The sequence below is a fragment of the Scardinius erythrophthalmus genome, assembly GCF_964197995.2.
Source record: "Scardinius erythrophthalmus genome assembly, chromosome: 18".
NCBI lineage: Eukaryota > Metazoa > Chordata > Actinopteri > Cypriniformes > Leuciscidae > Scardinius > Scardinius erythrophthalmus.
The window spans coordinates 1097419-1121055 of NC_138238.1; the positions used below are offsets into that span (position 1 = coordinate 1097419).

At 37.4% G+C, this 23637-nt stretch overlaps 1 protein-coding gene and 1 pseudogene across 3 annotated transcripts in view; both read right to left on the reverse strand.

The window, feature by feature from the left end:
* The window catches only part of pdzd7b (PDZ domain containing 7b), a 35293-nt gene extending 15991 nt beyond the window's left edge, over window positions 1-19302 (reverse strand). Inside the window, exons 1-16 of one of the 2 annotated variants that reach the window (XM_081392848.1) lie at window positions 19207-19302; window positions 17683-17733; window positions 16246-16371; window positions 15507-15681; window positions 14700-14876; window positions 13773-13920; window positions 12968-13028; window positions 6661-6996; window positions 6179-6316; window positions 5693-5799; window positions 5512-5603; window positions 4639-4730; window positions 4489-4548; window positions 2689-3201; window positions 1654-1754; window positions 1400-1566 (exon numbers count right to left, since the gene is read on the reverse strand). In XM_081392848.1, the coding sequence (XP_081248974.1) occupies window positions 1414-1566; window positions 1654-1754; window positions 2689-3201; window positions 4489-4548; window positions 4639-4730; window positions 5512-5603; window positions 5693-5799; window positions 6179-6316; window positions 6661-6996; window positions 12968-13028; window positions 13773-13920; window positions 14700-14876; window positions 15507-15681; window positions 16246-16371; window positions 17683-17689 (2286 nt within the window). In that variant the 5' untranslated portion in view covers window positions 17690-17733; window positions 19207-19302 and the 3' untranslated portion in view covers window positions 1400-1413. Of the gene's footprint in view, window positions 1-261; window positions 1567-1653; window positions 1755-2688; window positions 3202-4488; window positions 4549-4638; window positions 4731-5511; window positions 5604-5692; window positions 5800-6178; window positions 6317-6660; window positions 6997-12967; window positions 13029-13772; window positions 13921-14699; window positions 14877-15506; window positions 15682-16245; window positions 16372-17682; window positions 17734-19206 lie in introns of those variants that run through there. The other variant, XM_081392847.1, reaches the window with a different exon arrangement.
* Window positions 19303-19800: 498 nt separating this feature from the next.
* On the reverse strand, window positions 19801-23212 carry LOC308706812 (peroxiredoxin-like 2A; annotated as a pseudogene). The gene is made up of 6 exons (XR_014032267.1): window positions 23179-23212; window positions 21990-22142; window positions 21295-21389; window positions 20866-21006; window positions 20557-20721; window positions 19801-19899 (listed from the first exon to the last, which is right to left on the reverse strand). The product of XR_014032267.1 is annotated as a peroxiredoxin-like 2A (transcript).
* Window positions 23213-23637: the final 425 nt, after the last annotated feature.

The window sequence follows — 23637 nt, forward strand, 5'->3', positions numbered from 1 at the left end:
GCAAAGTATCAGTAATAAAACATAAAATTTGCTTGCAACTGGGAAAGCCTCCATAATAAAAGTCCTTGTGTCTCGGAGCGTGCAGATGAAGCACAATAATAAACTACTGATGTTTGGGAACGCAATCGTTCATTCAACCGGATCACTTTGATGACAGACTTTGGCTCTCGTCTGAGATGCTGCGATGCGATTGGTCCGCTGGTTAGTCCAGTTATCCAATCACATCCTCTGTTGAAGAAAAGGTCACGTGACTTTGTTGTTGTGCATCCAGGAGTTTATTCGGTAAATGCATTCCCATCGTTGTTGAAGCTTATGTTTTCTTATCTTGACGTTAACATCCAGTGTTTATGCGAGATACCAAAATTCACAACTCGTGGCTTTTCCCTTCATTAACATAAGAAAACAGACTTCTGCTCAGAGTCTTGATTCCTAAAGCACAATTACACTGCGATCACATCATGCCAGGATTACCGTTATTGAGTATCTAAATACGGTAGTAAAAGCCACTCATGCGTTTGTTGATATCATAATTATAAAATTTGGAAGCTCTTGACTTTTGTGACATGTTAAAACCAAAATGGCTTTCGTTCTTCAAGTTGAATGTATTTATAACAACACATGCATCTATATTGGTGTTAAAAACACTGATGAATAATTTCAGCTCATATGGTAATTCTGACATGAGGTGAACGTGGCGATATTCAATACTAAAGTGAGGAATATCATAATGATCTCTTTACCCATAAAAGCAACTGACTGTTATATTTGTACCAAAATAAAAGCATCACTGCACACTTTAGATTCACATACGGTCACATAACGTTGAATAACCTCATTGTGCATATGTATAGATGCGTAGCCACTGTGAATAGACCAAAGCATTGCTGGCGTGTGTCGAACCGCTCTGTTTCTTGTGGTGGTATTGTAATTTTTTTAATTAACAGTATTTGAATGAAGCCAATACATTGTATATTTTTCGTGCTGTATATTTAATGTTCCTATGAGCTGTTTGTAATTAAACACCTGCAATGAATCAACTTTACTGGTATTTTATTCGATATTTGTGTTCTTGAAAATACTTTGTAAGAAATAAAGTGTCAGCAGAGCAACTAAACCAGGATTTATTAGAAATTACTAACATGTCTGTACATCATGTTGGAAGGTTGTGATTTCTGGATATGTTTTTTTGAGCGGTTTGTCTGGTTCGACTCCTGTGATCATGCAGACAGACTCAGATGATGTCACTTTATTCTCCCGACATGATTGTGGGCACCGGATTGTGGACGTTCATAAAGTATGTTTTAAGGATAAGCTAATGTGAATTAGTGGTGCAACAAATCACAAAATTCACGGTTCGGATAAGCCACTTTAGGACCGCCATGTTTCGTGAAATACATACGGTAAGGCATCGTGTCACGAGACTGTGGGCTCTCTGGGAACTCTGACCACGAGCTCCATTGGGTCGATGTTCTTGTTACTGAAAGCGTGCCGTATGATCTCCACAGCGTCCTGATGGGTCACGGCCTGCAGAGACACACCGTCCACCGACACCAGCTCAAAACCAGCCTGAGACACAGAGAACAGGCCCGTGAGCTATGTAGCATTAGCTAAATCACACATGCTAACACTGATCAACAGGGATTGGTCTGTTACCCGCAGAGCATCACTGGTAGATGCTGCTCCTCCTGGGAAAATCCTCTCGATCTTCACCATCGGCTGCACCCTGGACTCGGATCCTCCGGATATACTGATCCCTGATCACAACACACACACACATCATTGGATGCAATTACCTGCACTTCATTGACATCATTAAATACCCACTGAGGAGAGAAAGATTAGACTACACACTATTAAATCAGGATGAAATGAAAGTACTGTAGCGACACGTCTTTTCTTCCATATTCTGACGTAATATCAAAATGTAAGGCGAGTGTGTCGTACATCCATCGGTTGTTAATTCGATTCGTAGATGAAACTGGAAGATCCATAAAAAATGACTAGGTCAAATTAAAAATAATTAAGCATGCATGTTTGAATCGTTCACAAGATCAATAACATGCATTTAGAAAACATAGAATTTTCATGCCGGCTTTAAAGGGGTCACCTAATTTCTGTTTGTTTGTTTGTTTGTTTGTTTTCCTATAGAGCCCACTAAATAAAAAATAAATAAAAATTTGCTGCTGTGATTTTATGTACGACGGCGTTTTTCTACAAATTATGTAAATTAAAAACATTTGACTCTACCCTACTATTTTTGACTTCTGAAAAGTGTGTATGCATGTTTGCATTGCATTATAAACTCTCATCTCAACAGATCAAGGAAAAGTTGATTCCTCATATGACCTCCATAAAGTCGGCCTGAAAGGGAAGTTGTGCTGGTCTTGTCTCCTCTATAGTGCCGTATATCCGAGTGAAACGCTTCAGGAACAATAACAAATGTGGGCGGGGCTTGATTTTGTCTGTGGGGAATTGATTGATTGGATGGTTGTGGTTTGCTATTGGCTGATCTCATGTGAGTGACAGGTTGCCCCGCCCTCGTCATCAGAGAAGAGAAGAGATGTCGCTTCAAGAAAGAGGGGAAGTTATTCTGATTCAAGATTACGAGGCAAACATTATGTGCACGGATATAATAAAAATAAAAAACAAGTGTTGCATTGCAGAAGAAATGAAAAGAAAACTGAATACCCAGTGACTGCTTGGTTTTGCTGATGTGGACTGTGGTGAGCTCAAACTCTGGCTCAGTGTGGACATCATTTGTGTGTTTCTCGTTCAGCTGCTGTTGCACAGGCTGTCCTGCGGGTGTCACTGTTGCTCTATGGCACTTCTTGAGGGAACCGAAGACCTGTGAGAGCAGCGGCCTCTTGTGGCGAGGCAAGTCCACTACAGTGAACAACACATCCGCTCCAACTGATTTACTCGTCGAATGTCCATTCCTGACAGGAGCTCTTCCTCTGTGTGGATGAACCGATGTCTGGGAGGAGTCTGAACGCGTGTTCTCCGCCAGGAGCCAGTTGGGAAGGAGCGCTGACGTCCTAGAGGACGATAATGTGTCTGAATGACTGAACGCGTCCACAGGAACGTCCAGTAACTCGTTCTGGTCTTGATAACCGGACAGACGGAGCTCCTCGAGACCTTCTAGAAGCTGATGGTGTTTCTTCATGTCTTCTGAAGCGTGCATCTCAAATCCACCATGCACATCTGAGGCAGAGAGAAATACGCTTTCCATTTATTATTTGGAATAATAACAAGACAACAACACCAGGAATGTGTAAGAACCGGTTCTCAATTCCCAACACATGAACCATTGTAACTTTCAAAGAACTCACGAATGATTAGGTTTTGACGTCACTACCAGAGAATAACCTGATTCTTTTAACAAATATCGAACTTAAAATATTTAACTTATCAAAACTTAAATCTCTAAATGGTACAAAACCAACAGACATTTAAATACCGACTTAAAATATCGAACTTATCAAAACTTAAATCTCTAAATGGAACAAAACCAAGACATTTAAATACCGAACTTAAAATATCGAACTTATCAAAACTTAAATATCTAAATGGAACAAAACCAAGACATTTAAATACCGAACTTAAAATATCGAACTTATCAAAACTTAAATATCTAAATGGAACAAAACCAACAGACATTTAAATACCGAACTTAAAATATCGAACTTATCAAAACTTAAATCTCTAAATGGAACAAAACCAAGACATTTAAATACCGAACTTAAAATATCGAACTTATCAAAACTTAAATATCTAAATGGAACAAAACCAAGACATTTAAATACCGAACTTAAAATATCAAACTTATCAAAACTTAAATCTCTAAATGGAACAAAACCAAGACATTTAAATACCGAACTTAAAATATCGAACTTATCAAAACTTAAATATCTAAATGGAACAAAACCAAGACATTTAAATACCGAACTTAAAATATCGAACTTATCAAAACTTAAATCTCTAAATGGAACAAAACCAAGACATTTAAATACCGAACTTAAAATATCGAACTTATCAAAACTTAAATATCTAAATGGAACAAAACCAAGACATTTAAATACCGAACTTAAAATATCGAACTTATCAAAACTTAAATATCTAAATGGAACAAAACCAACAGACATTTAAATACCGAACTTAAAATATCGAACTTATCAAAACTTAAATATCTAAATGGAACAAAACCAAGACATTTAAATATCGAACTTAAAATATCGAACTTATCAAAACTTAAATCTCTAAATGGAAAAAAACCAGCAGACATTTAAATCTTTAAATGGAACAATATATGTGCTAGACAACACTAAACACAATATAGCTCGATATTGTGTCATTGATATCATCATATCGCACAGCAACTGACATATTCCAAAGTTGAAGGTCGGTCATGTGCCAACTTCAAAGTTATAAAGGTGTATTGGTACAGTATATGGAATTATTGATGGATATAATAGGAGAAATGATGCTCACCTGGTGCAGGTGTGATGAGGTGGCGTCTGGGGGTGTGGCCTGTCTGAGGAGAACTTCTGCCTGAATTAAACACACCAGAAGACTAATGAAGCGTCAGCATGCAACTGTGAACCATTGTGGATTAATATTTAAAGATTCTGCTCGATTTACGTGAGCGACTCTTCAGAATATCATAAGCTTCCTCTTCGAATGGAGACACCGTGATGTTGAAGAGCGGAAGATCACTGGAGGACACGAGACTTCTGGGAGATGAGAGACACAAAACTACAGTTTCAAAAAAATGCAAAGATGGCAATCAAAATGGGCTGAGCATTAAATATAGTCAATATTTATGGTGAGCAAATACACTGTAACACATATTGAAGGAGTAAACTAGCTCAAAATCTCAAAAATGACCACTGCATGAAAAATCGATGTTTTTGCCTGCCGTGTCTCAGCTTAAACAGCGTTGAGAACGCGGCGCGACACTGTTTGAGAGGGTCTTTTCTCTGTTTCACTGGTGTTGCTCAGCTGTGTGTGTTAGTAAGCGTGATGGCGAACATGGAGAGGTTAAACTATAACTGAGAGATACAGTGTTTCCCATTCACTGGTTCACAATATCGCCACAAACAGATTTTTCGAGGAGCGGGTGTTTTTATATGAATGCATCTTTGAAAGGAACTGTCTGTCTTTAGAAAATCTTCATTTAAACTTCCTTTTTCCTTCCTGATAAAGCAGTGTTTATGAGCGCCTCCTGCTGGCACCTCTTTTAAAGAGCATAATTTTGTGGGGTCTTGCAACCCTGTGTTAATACTAGTGTGGAATTTTTCTACAATATTCACTCATGACAGTAATATATAGTATTCTAATCCAATCTACTGCAGGATTTCTTCTCTCAGTCAGTAGAAAATGTGGTTAACACCCAGTCATGCTTGAAAAAAATACCGTTATATGCCGTGAAACTGGTATAATTTAGAAAAATACCATGATATAAATGTTTGGTCATCCCGCCCAGCACATGATCACATGATCTCCGGATCTCACCTGATCTCTCTGAGCATCAGCAGCTTCTCCGGCGTGTTCAGGATGGCCAGGAGCGGGTGGACCAGCGTCTGAAGCCCTCGCTCTGTTAAATACTGCCAGAACAGAACATGAGTTCAGTCTCTGGACAAAGAAACCCATGAAAGATGTGAGATCATCAGAGTGTGAGCCGAATCTCTCTTACCCGCTGACAGATCTCCATGAGCACATCCACATCTTCATCCTCCAGCAACCGGACAGCAATGTCTCGTACATGATTCAGAGCGTCAGATAAATCACCATTATACCCGCCTGTAGAAACATTCAGGACTTCAGGTTTAAATCAGACTTATTTTATTTTATAAAGGATAATAACATAACTATATCCACATTTCTATTGCCTATGTGTTCGTCTGTGTGCATACAAAACTAAAGTACGCTTTGGACTTAACGATGTGGGTATCACTTTATTACCCAGTGTCCTTGTTACATATGTTACATGTACTTACAATACTAATAACTGTAAATTTTGCATAATTACATGCAAATAACCCTCAACCAAACCCTAACCCTACAGTATGGTAAGTACATGTAGTTAATTAATATTATTCAGTACTTAAATATATAATTACACTGTAACAATGAAACATTAAAATAAAGTGTAACCACGATGTGATCCTCTAAAAATTACCCAGAATGCTCTCTGAGCGGGAGGGTGATCTTGAGGAATCTCGATTTCGGAAAAGACTGAATAAAGTTTTGGAGCGCTGCAGCGAACGGGTTTCTTCTCCTCGCTCCGTCTGCTTTCTCTTCTGCTTCTTTTCCTCTTCTGTGGCAACAGGAGAAACAACAGTTTGCGTTATTGGTACGAAACAGTGGATGTAAATCAGGCAGGCACTTGTTTTGTTCAATTGGATCATAGACAAACGTTACATGTGAAGGTTTTAGTGGCATTCGCAGCTAACGGGGACTAAATAAATATCAAATTAAAGCAGCCTTGGTGAGCCGAAGAGACTTCTTTTAAAAAAATTAAAAATCTTACCGATCCAAAACCTTTGACTGGTAGAGTATGAAAAAAACAACAACAGTGGAGCAGCAGAATATAATAACTTGATAACCTCACAAATATAACAAAATATGACTATATGATCTCTATAAACCGCTTAACCCTACCTGACACAGTCACATGACTTTGTGTTCGGCGTATCGGAAGACTTCTGTTCGCTCCCGACTCTCTCTCGTCCTCTTCGCCCCGGATCACCGAGTCCTGCAAGAGTTCTGTGGCTCCTCGGCTCACGGTCCGCAGCTGCTCTGAACCACCCTCGTTATCAGAGGAGTCTGGGGGAAACTGGCCCTCGGCGGACATTTTGGCTCCTAAGGGCAAGCTAACAGGAAGAGTAGTTTGGGAAAAGCCACTCAAAGAGCCGAGGGGCGTCCCAGAGGACAGCGAGGAGGCCGACGAGTGATACCCCGACCCGTGTGACGACGAACACGCGGTTCCACTGTCCGCTGAAAGAGGTCAAAGATTAGTGTACTTAAAGGGATAGTTCACCCAAAAATGAAAATGATCTCATGATTTACTCGCCCTCAAGTCATCCTAGCTGTATATGACATTCTTCTTTCAGACAAATACAATCAGTTATATTAAAAAATGTCCAAGCTTTATAATGGCAGTGAATGGCCGTTTCTGTTTTGAAGTCCATAATAGTGCATCTGTCCATCATAAAAGTGCATCTATCATCATAAAAGTGCATCTATCATCATAAAAGTGCATCTGTCCATCATAAAAGTGCATCTGTCCATCATAAAAGTGCATCTATCATCATAAAAGTGCATCTATCATCATAAAAAGTGCATCTCCACCATAAAAGTGCATCTATCCATCATAAAAGTGTCTATTCATGATAAAAGTGCATCTCTCCACCATAAAAGTGGATCTATCATCATAAAAGTGCATCTATCCATCATAAAAGTGCATCTCCACCATAAAAGTGCATCTATCCATCATAAAAGTGTCTATTCATGATAAAAGTGCATCTCTCCACCATAAAAGTGCATCTATCATCATAAAAGTGTATCTCTCCACCATAAAAGTGCATCTATCCATCATAAAAGTGCATCTCTCCACCATAAAAGTGCATCTATCATCATAAAAGTGCATCTCTCCACCATAAAAGTGCATCTATCATCATAAAAGTGCATCTATCCACCATAAAAGTGCATCTATCCATCATAAAAGTGTCTATTCATGATAAAAGTGCATCTCTCCACCATAAAAGTGCATCTATCATCATAAAAGTGCATCTCCACCATAAAAGTGCATCTATCCATCATAAAAGTGTCTATTCATGATAAAAGTGCATCTCTCCACCATAAAAGTGCATCTATCCATCATAAAAGTGTATCTCTCCACCATAAAAAGTGCATCTATCCATCATAAAAGTGCATCTATCCATCATAAAAGTGCATCTATCCATCATAAAAGTGCATCTCTCCACCATAAAAGTGCATCTATCATCATAAAAGTGTATCTCTCCACCATAAAAGTGCATCTATCCATCATAAAAGTGCATCTCTCCACCATAAAAGTGCATCTATCATCATAAAAGTGTATCTCTCCACCATAAAAGTGCATCTATCATCATAAAAGTGCATCTCTCCACCATAAAAGTGCATCTATCCATCATAAAAGTGCATCTCTCCACCATAAAAGTGCATCTATCCATCATAAAAGTGCATCTATCCATCATAAAAGTGCATCTATCATCATAAAAGTGCATCTATCCATCATAAAAGTGCATCTATCATCATAAAAGTGCATCTATCATCATAAAAGTGCATCTCTCCACCATAAAAGTGCATCTATCCATCATAAAAGTGCATCTATCCATCATAAAAGTGCATCTATCATCATAAAAGTGCATCTATCATCATAAAAGTGCATCTCTCCACCATATATCCATCATAAAAGTGCATCTATCATCATAAAAGTGCATCTATCATCATAAAAGTGCATCTCTCCACCATATATCCATCATAAAAGTGCATCTATCATCATAAAAGTGCATATATACATCATAATAGTGCATCTCTCCACCATAAAAGTGCATCTCTCCACCATAAAAGTGCATCTATCATCATAAAAGTGCATCTATCATCATAAAAGTGCATCTATCATCATAAAAGTGCATCTATCCATCATAAAAGTGCATCTATCCATCATAAAAGTGCATCTATCATCATAAAAGTGCATCTATCATCATAAAAGTGCATCTCTCCACCATAAAAGTGCATCTATCCATCATAAAAGTGCATCTATCCATCATAAAAGTGCATCTATCATCATAAAAGTGCATCTATCATCATAAAAGTGCATCTCTCCACCATAAAAGTGCATCTCTCCACCATAAAAGTGCATCTATCATCATAAAAGTGCATCTATCATCATAAAAGTGCATCTATCATCATAAAAGTGCATCTCTCCACCATAAAAGTGCATCTATCCATCATAAAAGTGCATCTATCCATCATAAAAGTGCATCTATCATCATAAAAGTGCATCTATCATCATAAAAGTGCATCTCTCCACCATAAAAGTGCATCTCTCCACCATAAAAGTGCATCTATCATCATAAAAGTGCATCTATCATCATAAAAGTGCATCTCTCCATCATAAAAGTGCATCTCTCCACCATAAAAGTGCATCTATCCACCATAAAAGTGCATCTATCCATCATAAAAGTGCATCTCTCCATCATAAAAGTGCATCTATCATCATAAAAGTGCATCTGTCCATCATAAAAGTGCATCTCTCCACCATAAAAGTGCATCTGTCCATCATAAAAGTGCATCTGTCCATCATAAAAGTGCATCTATCCATCATAAAAGTGCATCTATCATCATAAAAGTGCATCTATCCATCATAAAAGTGCATCTATCATCATAAAAGTGCATCTATCATCATAAAAGTGCATCTCTCCACCATAAAAGTGCATCTATCCATCATAAAAGTGCATCTCCACCATAAAAGTGCATCTATCCATCATAAAAGTGTCTATTCATGATAAAAGTGCATCTCTCCACCATAAAAGTGGATCTATCATCATAAAAGTGCATCTATCCATCATAAAAGTGCATCTCCACCATAAAAGTGCATCTATCCATCATAAAAGTGTCTATTCATGATAAAAGTGCATCTCTCCACCATAAAAGTGCATCTATCATCATAAAAGTGTATCTCTCCACCATAAAAGTGCATCTATCCATCATAAAAGTGCATCTCTCCACCATAAAAGTGCATCTATCATCATAAAAGTGCATCTCTCCACCATAAAAGTGCATCTATCATCATAAAAGTGCATCTATCCACCATAAAAGTGCATCTATCCATCATAAAAGTGTCTATTCATGATAAAAGTGCATCTCTCCACCATAAAAGTGCATCTATCATCATAAAAGTGCATCTCCACCATAAAAGTGCATCTATCCATCATAAAAGTGTCTATTCATGATAAAAGTGCATCTCTCCACCATAAAAGTGCATCTATCCATCATAAAAGTGTATCTCTCCACCATAAAAAGTGCATCTATCCATCATAAAAGTGCATCTATCCATCATAAAAGTGCATCTATCCATCATAAAAGTGCATCTCTCCACCATAAAAGTGCATCTATCATCATAAAAGTGTATCTCTCCACCATAAAAGTGCATCTATCCATCATAAAAGTGCATCTCTCCACCATAAAAGTGCATCTATCATCATAAAAGTGTATCTCTCCACCATAAAAGTGCATCTATCATCATAAAAGTGCATCTCTCCACCATAAAAGTGCATCTATCCATCATAAAAGTGCATCTCTCCACCATAAAAGTGCATCTATCCATCATAAAAGTGCATCTATCCATCATAAAAGTGCATCTATCCATCATAAAAGTGCATCTATCATCATAAAAGTGCATCTATCCATCATAAAAGTGCATCTATCATCATAAAAGTGCATCTATCATCATAAAAGTGCATCTCTCCACCATAAAAGTGCATCTATCCATCATAAAAGTGCATCTATCCATCATAAAAGTGCATCTATCATCATAAAAGTGCATCTATCATCATAAAAGTGCATCTCTCCACCATATATCCATCATAAAAGTGCATCTATCATCATAAAAGTGCATCTATCATCATAAAAGTGCATCTCTCCACCATATATCCATCATAAAAGTGCATCTATCATCATAAAAGTGCATATATACATCATAATAGTGCATCTCTCCACCATAAAAGTGCATCTCTCCACCATAAAAGTGCATCTATCATCATAAAAGTGCATCTATCATCATAAAAGTGCATCTATCATCATAAAAGTGCATCTCTCCACCATAAAAGTGCATCTATCCATCATAAAAGTGCATCTATCCATCATAAAAGTGCATCTATCATCATAAAAGTGCATCTATCATCATAAAAGTGCATCTCTCCACCATAAAAGTGCATCTATCCATCATAAAAGTGCATCTATCCATCATAAAAGTGCATCTATCATCATAAAAGTGCATCTATCATCATAAAAGTGCATCTCTCCACCATAAAAGTGCATCTCTCCACCATAAAAGTGCATCTATCATCATAAAAGTGCATCTATCATCATAAAAGTGCATCTATCATCATAAAAGTGCATCTCTCCACCATAAAAGTGCATCTATCCATCATAAAAGTGCATCTATCCATCATAAAAGTGCATCTATCATCATAAAAGTGCATCTATCATCATAAAAGTGCATCTCTCCACCATAAAAGTGCATCTCTCCACCATAAAAGTGCATCTATCATCATAAAAGTGCATCTATCATCATAAAAGTGCATCTATCATCATAAAAGTGCATCTCTCCATCATAAAAGTGCATCTCTCCACCATAAAAGTGCATCTATCCACCATAAAAGTGCATCTATCCATCATAAAAGTGCATCTCTCCATCATAAAAGTGCATCTATCATCATAAAAGTGCATCTGTCCATCATAAAAGTGCATCTCTCCACCATAAAAGTGCATCTGTCCATCATAAAAGTGCATCTGTCCATCATAAAAGTGCATCTATCCATCATAAAAGTGCATCTATCATCATAAAAGTGCATCTATCCATCATAAAAGTGCATCTATCATCATAAAAGTGCATCTATCATCATAAAAGTGCATCTCTCCACCATAAAAGTGCATCTATCCATCATAAAAGTGCATCTATCCATCATAAAAGTGCATCTATCATCATAAAAGTGCATCTATCATCATAAAAGTGCATCTCTCCACCATAAAAGTGCATCTCTCCATCATAAAAGTGCATCTATCATCATAAAACGGCATCTATCCATCATAAAAGTGCATCTAACATCATAAAAGTGCATCTATCATCATAAAAGTGCATCTCTCCACCATAAAAGTGCATCTATCATCATAAAAGTGCATCTCTCCACCATAAAAGTGCATCTATCCATCATAAAAGTGCATCTCTCCACCATAAAAGTGCATCTATCCATCATAAAAGTGCATCTATCCATCATAAAAGTACATCTATCATCATAAAAGTGCATCTATCCATCATAAAAGTGCATCTCTCCACCATAAAAGTGCATCTATCCATCATAAAAGTGCATCTGTCCATCATAAAAGTGCATCTATCCATCATAAAAGTGCATCTATCATCATAAAAGTGCATCTATCCATCATAAAAGTGCATCTATCATCATAAAAGTGCATCTATCATCATAAAAGTGCATCTCTCCACCATAAAAGTGCATCTATCCATCATAAAAGTGCATCTCTCCACCATAAAAGTGCATCTATCCACCATAAAAGTGCATCTGTCCATCATAAAAGTGCATATATACATCATAAAAGTGCATCTATCCATCATAAAAGTGCATCTATCCATCATAAAAGTGCATCTATCATCATAAAAGTGCATCTCTCCACCATAAAAGTGCATCTATCCATCATAAAAGTGCATCTATCCATCATAAAAGTGCATCTCTCCACCATAAAAGTGCATCTATCATCATAAAAGTGCATCTGTCCATCATAAAAGTGCATCTGTCCATCATAAAAGTGCATCTCTCCACCATAAAAGTGCATCTATCCACCATAAAAGTGCATCTGTCCATCATAAAAGTGCATCTATCCATCATAAAAGTGCATCTATCCATCATTAAAGTGCTTAATAAAGTCCTTCTGAAGTGAAGCGATGAGTTTATGTAGAAAAATATCCATATTTAAAACTTTATTGAATAAAATAACCTGCTTCCGGCCAACCGGACATACCAATTCGACTTAAGTCTAAGCACAACTTGAAGAAAGAAGAATGTCATCCACACCTAGGATGGTTTGAGGGAGATTAAATCATCGGCTAATTTTCATTTGTGGGTGAACTATCCCTTTAAGGATTAGCACATTATTATTGTTGTTGTTTCTGGATATTTCAGCTTACATTTATTCATCCAGCTGAATTCTGTCACCATTTCTTTGTAAGCAGGATATCTGCCCGCTTCCTGTGAACAACAATCCACAAGCTGTCAATTATCATTTTGTCTGCCAGTTTGTACGATGGAACTCTATTGGGAAAAGAATAAACGTTAATACGGTTTCAAAAGCCACAATACTTCACTTTACACGTGCTAACACAACACTCGTGATAAAATCGCCATCTTATGAACTTTTTTGTAAGCTGACTCTCCTTAAGGTGAAATATTTGCCTTCAGTAAACTGCAGGTTATAAGCTAATGTTTCAATAATTTAACAACACATTCACAATAATTAATATTTCAATATATTTATTTTTAGGATGCATTTTCTTTTTGAATTATTTGTGGTTTATTAACGTTTTATGATTTAATGAATTACTAGCTTTTCAGCATTTTTCGCGAACCCCAGTTTGTGTTAGACAAAGTTTTGACTGTTTTGTCTGTCCTGAAATAACTGCTAACAGGGAACAGTGTGACTTATTTCCTCCCAAACCTTGTCTCTGGTTCCTGGTCATGAATGTTGGCATGTTTATATGGACATTAAGTGTGTATGAGTTTGCAGGAATACCTGATCCAGGACCAGAGTGAATAATGTACAACCTGACACACAGAAACCAGAGAGCCACATCAACCATCTGCCGTACGTGTGTGTGTGTGTGTGTGTGTGTGTGTGTGTGTGTGTGTGTGTGTGTGTGTGTGTGTGTGTGTGTGTGTGTGAATGAGTGTTAGAAAATGTGTGACCAAGTGTGTGTGCGTGTGTGTGTGACTCACTTTAATAGTCAGTATGACATGAGGTTGACTCTTCAGCACTTCCACTGCTCTGTAATGGTTGATGTTCTCAAAGCTCACGCCATTGGCTGACAGGATCTGATCGCCCATCTTGACTCCGCCCTGTTCTGCCAGACCGCCGGGATCAAGCCTGCAAACACACAATCACACACAAAACACTCACATCAAAACACAGAAGAACAAACATCACATTTTCACACTGTATCAGAGCTAGTTTTTCCCAAAAGCATGTGATCTATGATGCCGGAGCTTCACTGGTCTGAGAAACATTAATATCACACTAATACACTGTTTACTGTAATACATTTTTGAAATATGAATCCCTATTGTGGTTTTATAGTTCTCATGTGGTTTCTTGGGCTCACCTTTAATGTGGTCTTTTGTTGTGTAATGTGGCTTTGGGGGGTTATTGAGTTTTTATTGGTCTGTTAATTATTATTTTTTTAACTTAATCTGATTTTCTGTCTGATGTTAAAACCTTCAAGCTTTAATTATTTAAACATTCAGACAAGGCTTTGTCAAGGCAACATCAATATTTGTCTACAAACTTTTTCTAGTTGATGAATTTATATTTGATTTGTTTTAATTAGTTTAGTGCCAATCCATCCGAACAACTTCATCACTTCAAAAATGCTATAAAATAATAAAATGCTATTAAATAAAATAAGATTTGAAAAAAAAAGCAATAAAATGCAATAAAATATAAAAGAAAACTAACAATATGTGCTATGACCCTTCCCAGTTTAATCTGACGCAGTACATGAATTAAAAAAAATATAGATATAGAACAGAAAGTGTTAGTATTAATGGATCAAGTGTTCAAACACAATGATGAAGCCACAGTAATGCAGCAGTGCATATGAAGTCCCAGCATGCAGCATTCTCTCTGTAGTTTGTGTGTGTACGGACTTGGACACGTAGATGCCCAGGTTGTACTCTCGTCCTCCGCGGATGTTGAGTCCCAGTACGGGCTGGCTGTGTGAGAGGTGGAGGTGAACCGTTCGACACAGCGCTCCATCTGAGCTGTACACCGACACACGAGCGTCCGATTCCTCGACCACCATCCGCCGGTGGATCAGATCCACCCTGAACACACACACACACACACACACACACACACACACACACACACACACACACACACACACACACACTGAGACTATCACTGTGTTGAGAAGAGCACAGACATTACTTTTATAATATAGTAATTATAATCTTAATTATATTCGTCCAATCATCAGCCGAACCGCAGCTCTTCAGCACAACGACCCCAAACACACTCACACACACCAGAAAACCTTTTAAATCCACAAATTATAGAACATTAAACACTAACAGATCTCCCCCTATATTAATATTGAGCAAACTCATTAATAACACAACACTTAATTTTAACATTTACTCTCCTTTAACAGTCTGAAGCAAAGCATGGTGGGAACTACAAATCTGTTGTAACTCATTCCGTGAATGTGTGTGAATATACATTCACATTTATATGGGAACATGTATGTCCAATATATGTACACAAAAAAGGATAAAACTTTGTGAATATTACATGTAATGCTATTTTTGTCTTCTTTTATAAATATTTTAAATGTATTCATATATAGCCATACATGGTCAATGCATTTATTGCAGTATATTGAAAAATATAAGCACTATTTCCCATATATGTAAATGTATTATTACTATTATATATATATAGGGGACACTCACCACGTGGTCTTCTCATTGGTGTAGCGAACGCCAGGCACGCGGCCCACGCGCTGGACGACCAATCGGAGGCGAGCGTGACCCGACAACACCTTCACAACGCTGCTCATGCTAATGTTCTCCAGACTCACACCGTTCACCTCCACTAGCTTATCACCGACACACAGACCCGCCAACTCTACACACACACACACACACACACACACACAGGTTTGTTTTGCTATACTTGTGAGGACATTACATAGGCGTAATGGTTTTATACTGTACAAAGTGTATATTCTATCCCCCTACACTAACCCTACCCATCACACACACACACACACACACACACACACACACACACACACACAAACCCACAAACCCTACCATCACACACACACACAAATCCTACCCCTAAACCTACCCATTAGGGCTGGGCCGATAGACAATGCCATCGTCCATCGCGATCCCACCCCCCCACTAAAAATATATCGCTTTCATTTCTAAATATTAACAAACTTGCTAACCATGTCATCAACTATCTTCTATTCTGAATCTCACCCAGCCCTAGTTCGTCAATTATGAAACAAATATGACAGCAGCTCTACAGTAGACAACAGTGTCATTATTCATCTCAATTCAGTTGTCTGTACGGTTTTTACCTGATCTTGGATCAGTTTTATAATGTAGGCACTTTTAACTGCACATTTGTAGAACACAAGCGCAGTGCCTTATCCAAACCCTTCATACAACACTGGCTCACCGGCGGCGCTGTTCTTCTGCACTTTACTGATGAAGACACTGAGTCCGTGTTCAGATCCTCCTCGCACACTGAAGCCCAGGTGACCATCATCATCCCTCCTGACGAGAGTCAACCTCAGCACCTCACCTGCGGACACACACACACACACACACACACACACACACACACACACAGCGGTCAGCTCTCGCCGTCACACGCGCTGCTTCATTCAGTTCATCTGCTTTAGGGCTGCAACAACTAATCGATAAAATCGTTAATGAAAATTAGGGCTGCACAATATACTGAAATTATCGAAATATCGCAAATGTATATAGCGCAATATGCATATCGCAACGACTTGCAATAACTGGGGTCATGAACTAAAGACAGAGAAAATCACTCACTCTCTTGGCTGAATAACTTTAGTAGCTTTAAAAAGAATCAGTATATATTCAATCCATACAGTGAAAACTAAGCAGTGTTTATTTTTACATTTGATTATTCAGTTTGTGTTGTTAATAACCCTAATGTAGGATAACCTGAACCCCTGAACCTTTACACTGATGTTAAAATAACACTTCTGATATACAGTAAAACACTGATGTTCATTGTCAGAAGCTGTAGGGATGTCACAAAAAGAATGTGAAACACATATGTAGGTTATATAATTTTAAATATATTTTAAAGATAATTTAAGTTTATTTTACACACTTCTAAGCATTATCGTATCGCATATCGAATATCGCATTATTGAATGAGTTATCGCATATTGCATTTTTAACACGGCTTGCCTGTCAGGCGCTTTGACAGATGCGTGTGCTGATTAATGTGTGATATGTTTCCTCGGCGCAAAACTTTAATTTTTCGGTTATATCCATAACTGTGAGTTTCCGGTTGTATCCTTAACTGTGAGTGTTACAGATTCAAGCATTGAGTATTTCCATCTTGCATGAATGCAAAGTTAAACTCATTCTCATAAAACTCATAAACTCATCGCAAAAATATTCAAAATATCTGTTGTTGGACGTTAAATTTAGGTTTAAAAGTCAACATTAACATATTTGTAATTCCAGTATTTTATGAGAGTGGAAACTGTAAAGTGATAACTGCGTGTAATTGAATATGAATGTAAGACGTTTCTAACATTTACAGGATAAAGAAATGACAGTAACAGGATAATGTGTCCAGACTCAATGTGTGTGTAGCAGAACATTCTGCGTTTGTGTTCTTATTTTTATTTATTATCTTCATTTTTAATGTAATGATTTTTGCTTTATAGCTCTTTTGTACATAGCATAGATATAGATATATTCACTATGTTTTCATTGCATTCAGTTGGCAAATTTGATTGAAGGACAGCTTTGGCCAGGACGCTTTGTCAATAAAAAAAGGGCTTTTTAATCTGATTAATTGAAGAAATAATCGGTCAACTAATCAATGATTATTCCCCCGTCTCACCCTCCATCCTGACGGTCGACGGTCCCAGGATTCCTGCAGTCTCTCAGCTCACTGCGTTACAGAAAAAACACATCCATCAGTCTTTATAAAACACATCAAAATCATGTCAATCAAATCATGTCAAAACTCAACATAAACACTGCTGGTCCCTGAGGAAAATATGATTAGTAATTATGTTTACAGCTTCTACTGTATTTGATGTTGATGTATAATTAAAAGTCATAAGTGTTCCAATTTATAAGTGATTTTAATCAACCCTATAAAGCACTGTATCATATTTGATATGCAAATTTCATGAACATGATCAAAACTTTGCTGATAAACAATCTCCTCCTGTTCTTATGTTTTATCAAGTTAAAGTCTTTTAGTTTAATTGTACAAACGTCTTCCTTCAGCTCGTGCTTCACGTGTCTTTCTGCTGATTGTGTTTGATATTATTAATATTATTAATATTTCAAGATGAACACTTCCTGGACTGAAGTAGCTTTACTTGATTATCCAAACATCATTTAATTGAAAAATCATGAGTATAAAAATATGATCTTCAGGCTTTTGAGGAAGGTTTATTATTTCATCTCTCAATCATCATTGTGTTGTATTGCATTATATGTTATAAAACTACAGAGCTTTGATCATAAAATATCATCTTATCATTTTATCATATCACTTATCATATCATTTTTGCTCAGTTTTGCGTCTCTGGATAAAATTGAGCTGTTTTTTCCTCCATATTCTCACTATTTCAGACTATATGAGCAGTAAAAGCTTGATGTATGAATTATGAAATACGATACTCAACAACAACAAGAACACATGCAAACCTTTTTTACAGGGTTAATTGAAGTATTTGACATAAAATGACAAAAAAGTCTGTTTTATATGCTTCAAAAACTGTGTGAAAATCAGTTGAACTTTGGTACACTGTAATGGCATCCAAAAACCACTTTGATAATAAACATTATAATAAAAATGATTAGCATATTCATATACAATAGCACTGTAGTACGTGGTACTGTAATAGTAATTATGTTAGTTTTTTGTTGGTCAATCAATAACCAGATAAATTCAGTAATTCACTTTTACTTTTATGAGGGGTTTAATAATTCATGTTGCGTTGATGTTGATATAATTCGGGAACTTTTTGGTTGATCCATAAACGCGCTTCTCCGAACGTGATGATGTTGACGCGCAGCTCGTATCATAATCCCGCGGTCACGCGCACGCGTTCGCGAGACTCAGGTGTCATTCCTCACCTCAGACCGCAAACTAACGCAAACAACCAACTTTTATGCCAGCACTTGTCGATATTCAGAGAGTTTTCAATGTGTTTAAACACTTACAGGCTATCAGAAGCAGCTCCGTTAATTTCAATGCTGAATAACGGCTGGTCGTCACTATGAAACGCTCGTGTTGCTTTAATCAGTAAGTGAAAGACGCCACAGGTAAATGATATACCTTTATAAAACAACAATAATTCTCTGATCGACATTTGCTAACACTTTAACAGAAAGACGAAATGTTTACCTGTTTAAGTACTTATTTCCATCCTGAGGTGAGCATCGTAATTTCTGACGCCTGCGGCTAAACCGCACTCTGCCGTGACCCGCTCTGTGATTGGCCGCACTGAAAAGATTGCAAGGTTTCTATTGGATTCCACAACTGTCAATCTTCACTCGGAGGCGTGACATGTTATGTAGTTCATTTTCAACTTTTTTTTTGTCGTGTGTGGATTTGTTTATGTGCACGCTTTTTTATGCGTATCATTTGAGAGATTACTTTCAAAATACTTACACTTTTACCACATTTGTCACAGTGTTTTATTTGGTTTATTTCATAAGCATATAGACTATGATCTACTACACCTTAACAAATTGTTTCATAGAAAGCAAAAAGGAAAAAGAAAATCTTATTTGCGTGTGTGTTGGTGGTCTGATGTGTAAATCATCAAGTCTGTCCCCTCATTAGAGTTTAGGATCAGTCCGTCACATAGACACTCTCAGACAACACACACACACACACACAGAGTGATATTGCATTATGAATACATGCTTTCAGGATTAATTTCTTGTTATTTCTGAACGTTCACAGATGCGTCATCAGGGATTGTTTGATATGTATCTAATTCTCTGTTTTCTGGATCCTGCTGACAGCCTTCCGGACCGCAGAGAGATCGGCTTTATCTCCAAACTCTTTCTCATGGTGCTCCAGCAGAATTCCCTGAAAACACAAACACATAAGGACACATTACAGCTATAACACGATGACCGGCTTAAAGTCCCCCTGTGGTGAAAATCCAGCTTTTAATGTTGTTTATGTGTCTATGTGGTGTTTTTAATACGCTTTAAGACAAACCATGTGTAAATTCATAAGTCGACAGCATTGCTGAGTATTTCCTCCTTAAAACTGCAGTGAACCAAAGACAGTCTCAAAAACACGCTTTGAAATCGCTGGTGTTTCTGACGTCACAAACTACCTTGTAACCAATCAGATCAACGTGTGATCGTCAACCAGTGGATCTCTGAGCTGAGGGAGTGAGTGGAGGCGGGGCTCATTTGCATATTCATAGAACCGTGCATACTAAATGAGGTGAGGGTGTCGAGTTACATTCAAGATATTTTAAGGCATGAAGATTTTTTTTTGAAGGAAAAAACGTTTAAATATGAGAGATAAAATGATTGACTACAGGGAGATTTTAAGTTTCAGTCGCTAGTCATCAGGTAACACTCACCTTGACCAGAGATTTTCAGCTGGCAGAGACAGAGACAGAGACATAACAAAAGCTAACATAGATATTTGTCTTTAAAGAGCCAGAGAAAAGTTACCGTTTTATATGTTCTGACATTTGCATTTTTAAAATCATGCATCATAAATTACCTGATTCTCTGGTCCAATCACATAAAGGCCTCCTAAAACAAAACCCTCCCCCTTCCTGTTGCCATGGTAACCTTTCCTCCAAACCTGCAGGATGTTACGCCAAACTCCAAACCGAGCGATTCCCAAATGCCTCATCGTCCTCCGCGTCGGACCGAAGAAAATCATCTGAAACATCATGAAGTTGATGGCCAGATATTTCCATCACTTTCCCAAAAATCTGAGCTTTTCCAACTATATTTACTTAATTTATTCTGACAAGAAACTCCCAAATGTCTAAAGAGTTAAAGATCTCCAGCATGATCTGATCACCTTCTGGTCGAGGAATATCTCTCCAGTAAAGTACGGCCTGAAGTGTTGAATCTCTGAGCCGATGTTCTCTTTCACCACAGCGAACAGAGACACTCCACTGACATCTAACTGAGCCTTCAGAGAGGAGAGCTCAGACGCCTCCTGCACACACACACACACACACACACACACACACACACACACACACACACACACACACACACACACACACACACACACACACACACACACACACACACACACACACACACACACACACACACACACACACACACACACACACACACACACACACACACACACACACACACACACACACACACACACACACACACTTTAATGTAAGTCCTGTGTGATTATTCACATGTTAATATGAGTCAAACACACACACACACACACACACACACACACACACACACACACACACACCTCTCTGCACAGAGATCATCCTGGTCGTCTGACAGCCAGAATAACGGCTCCGGTTCGCTTCCACAGAGAGCCGGCCTTAAAGCTCTGCTCATCTTCTGAGAAACACACACACACACACACATTCGATGGACTCAGTGAACGCCAGGCTCATTTGGTGCTGGTTCTCTATTTGTTGATCAAACGGCACCAAATAGCAAATTACAGATTCAAGAACAACTAAAAACACACAAAATGAAGTTCTTCCTCAGTGTTTCCATCTTATTTTCCAGCACAAATATATAAACGTTCTTAAACCAAGACGCATTTACTGGAGAAGCAAAACGACTTGGAAAATGTGTCAAAAAAAAAGTGAGTTTGTAAAACAAGAACGAATATCTGGCAATGGAGTCAAAAAAATAATCATGTTTCCCTTTAAATTGGTTTAATTTAACACTGGCAAATATTTTTCTTGTTTTAAACATAATGTCTCTTGATTTTGACACATTTTTTCAGAAAACAAGACGTAATATCTTCAGTCATGTTGCTTCTTCTCCAGTAAATGCATCTCGATTTAAGAATGTTTAGATATTTGTGCTGGAAAACGAGACAGAAACACTGAGGAAGAACTAAATCCAAAATGGAACAAAACTAAGAAGCGATCATTAGCTGGGAGATAACGCAGCTGATTCAGTGACGAGTGAGACGTGGAGCTTGACCTGCGCAGGTGGACCTGAGGTCGGCTCTGGCCAGCGAGTCCACATCGGCCCGGTCCGCTCGGCTCAGAAACAGATCTGTGTTGGCCAACAGAACAGAAGCTGCAACAACACACACACACACCACATACACACCCTCCAGATCCTGCAGGAACACTGGAGAAACACACACAGAAACATTCATTTCATCCGCTCAAAGTTTCATGCACTGTTTTAATTGTACAGCAACACTGAAAATGCTTTGGCAATAGTACAAATGTAAACATATTTGTCATGCCAATAAAGCACCTTAAAACTGAAACTAGGAGAGAGAGAGAGAGAGAGAGAGAGAGAGTTTATTTTATTATTAGTTTATTCAATATATATATTTTTTTGTCTGTATTCTCTTTATTTTTTATTTTATATATATATATATATATATATATATATATATATATATATAATTGTTTCAATCTACCCTTTGAGGGACATGCACAGAATGTGTTTAGTATCTGCATCTATATCATAATTATCCTGTTTACTTGTATTACTATATCAGATGTATTAACTCCTTGTTGTTGTTTATATATGTTTGTTCTTATGCTTTGGCAACACAGATGCATTTTTTTTGTCATGCCAATAAAGCAACATGAAATTGAAATTAAAATTGACAGAGAGAGAGAGATATTTAAATGTTAAAGTGATTCACTGACATGATTCTTTTACACAACATATTGCCAAAGCATCAATACAAATACCAAATAAAACAAAACCGACAAAAATATGCTCTGATTGCGTTAATTTTTTTTTTTTAATCTTGTACTTTTTTTGTCTTTTAAACATTAAAGGAACATTCCATTCCATCATTCTTCAAACATTATTGCAGTGTTACATTTGAATGTTCTCTGAACGTTCTGAAACAAGTTGTTACATTTAAAAATGTTACACGAACGTCCAACTAAAACGTTTTAGAAAAAAAGCTCCACGAACGATGTATAAATTATGTTTTGAGAACATTATTAAAGACCAGATAACTTTAAACAAACGTTAGCTGGGAAAATATCAGTTAGGTCTCACATTAATGTGATATTATGGTTAACTCATAATCACAACCTTCCCAACTAAACAAACCTAACCATGAAGCCATTAGAAATCATTCATTTTACAGAGTTGTATTCTCTTTCTGGTTCAGAAATTAAACATGTACACTTACTGTCTGCCTCAGATCTCACAGGTGTGGTGATGTTGTGTATATCAGTGATGAATCTGGACTCATATTTATACAGCACTGACCCGATCCATATCTGACAGAACAATCACTTAACCAATCAGGAGGAAGAACAGAACGACACGTGACCTCAGCTTTATCTGGGATTCCTGTCAAACTGTTTGATAAATTAAATTAATGTTATTGTCTGGACTAATCTGAGAATGTAGAAGCATTAGAAATAAAATAAAACAGGGAAACTTTTCTGTCAGCCGACAGAACACACACACACACACACACACACACACACACACACACACACTCTCTCTCAGCCGAACCGCTTTGAGCTTTTAAAATATTATTTCAATAATTTAAAAACACAATCACATATTCACAGTTCTCTGATGTCGGTTAATGATCACATGAGATGCAAGTCAATATACAAAATATTTCATGTTTTTTAGA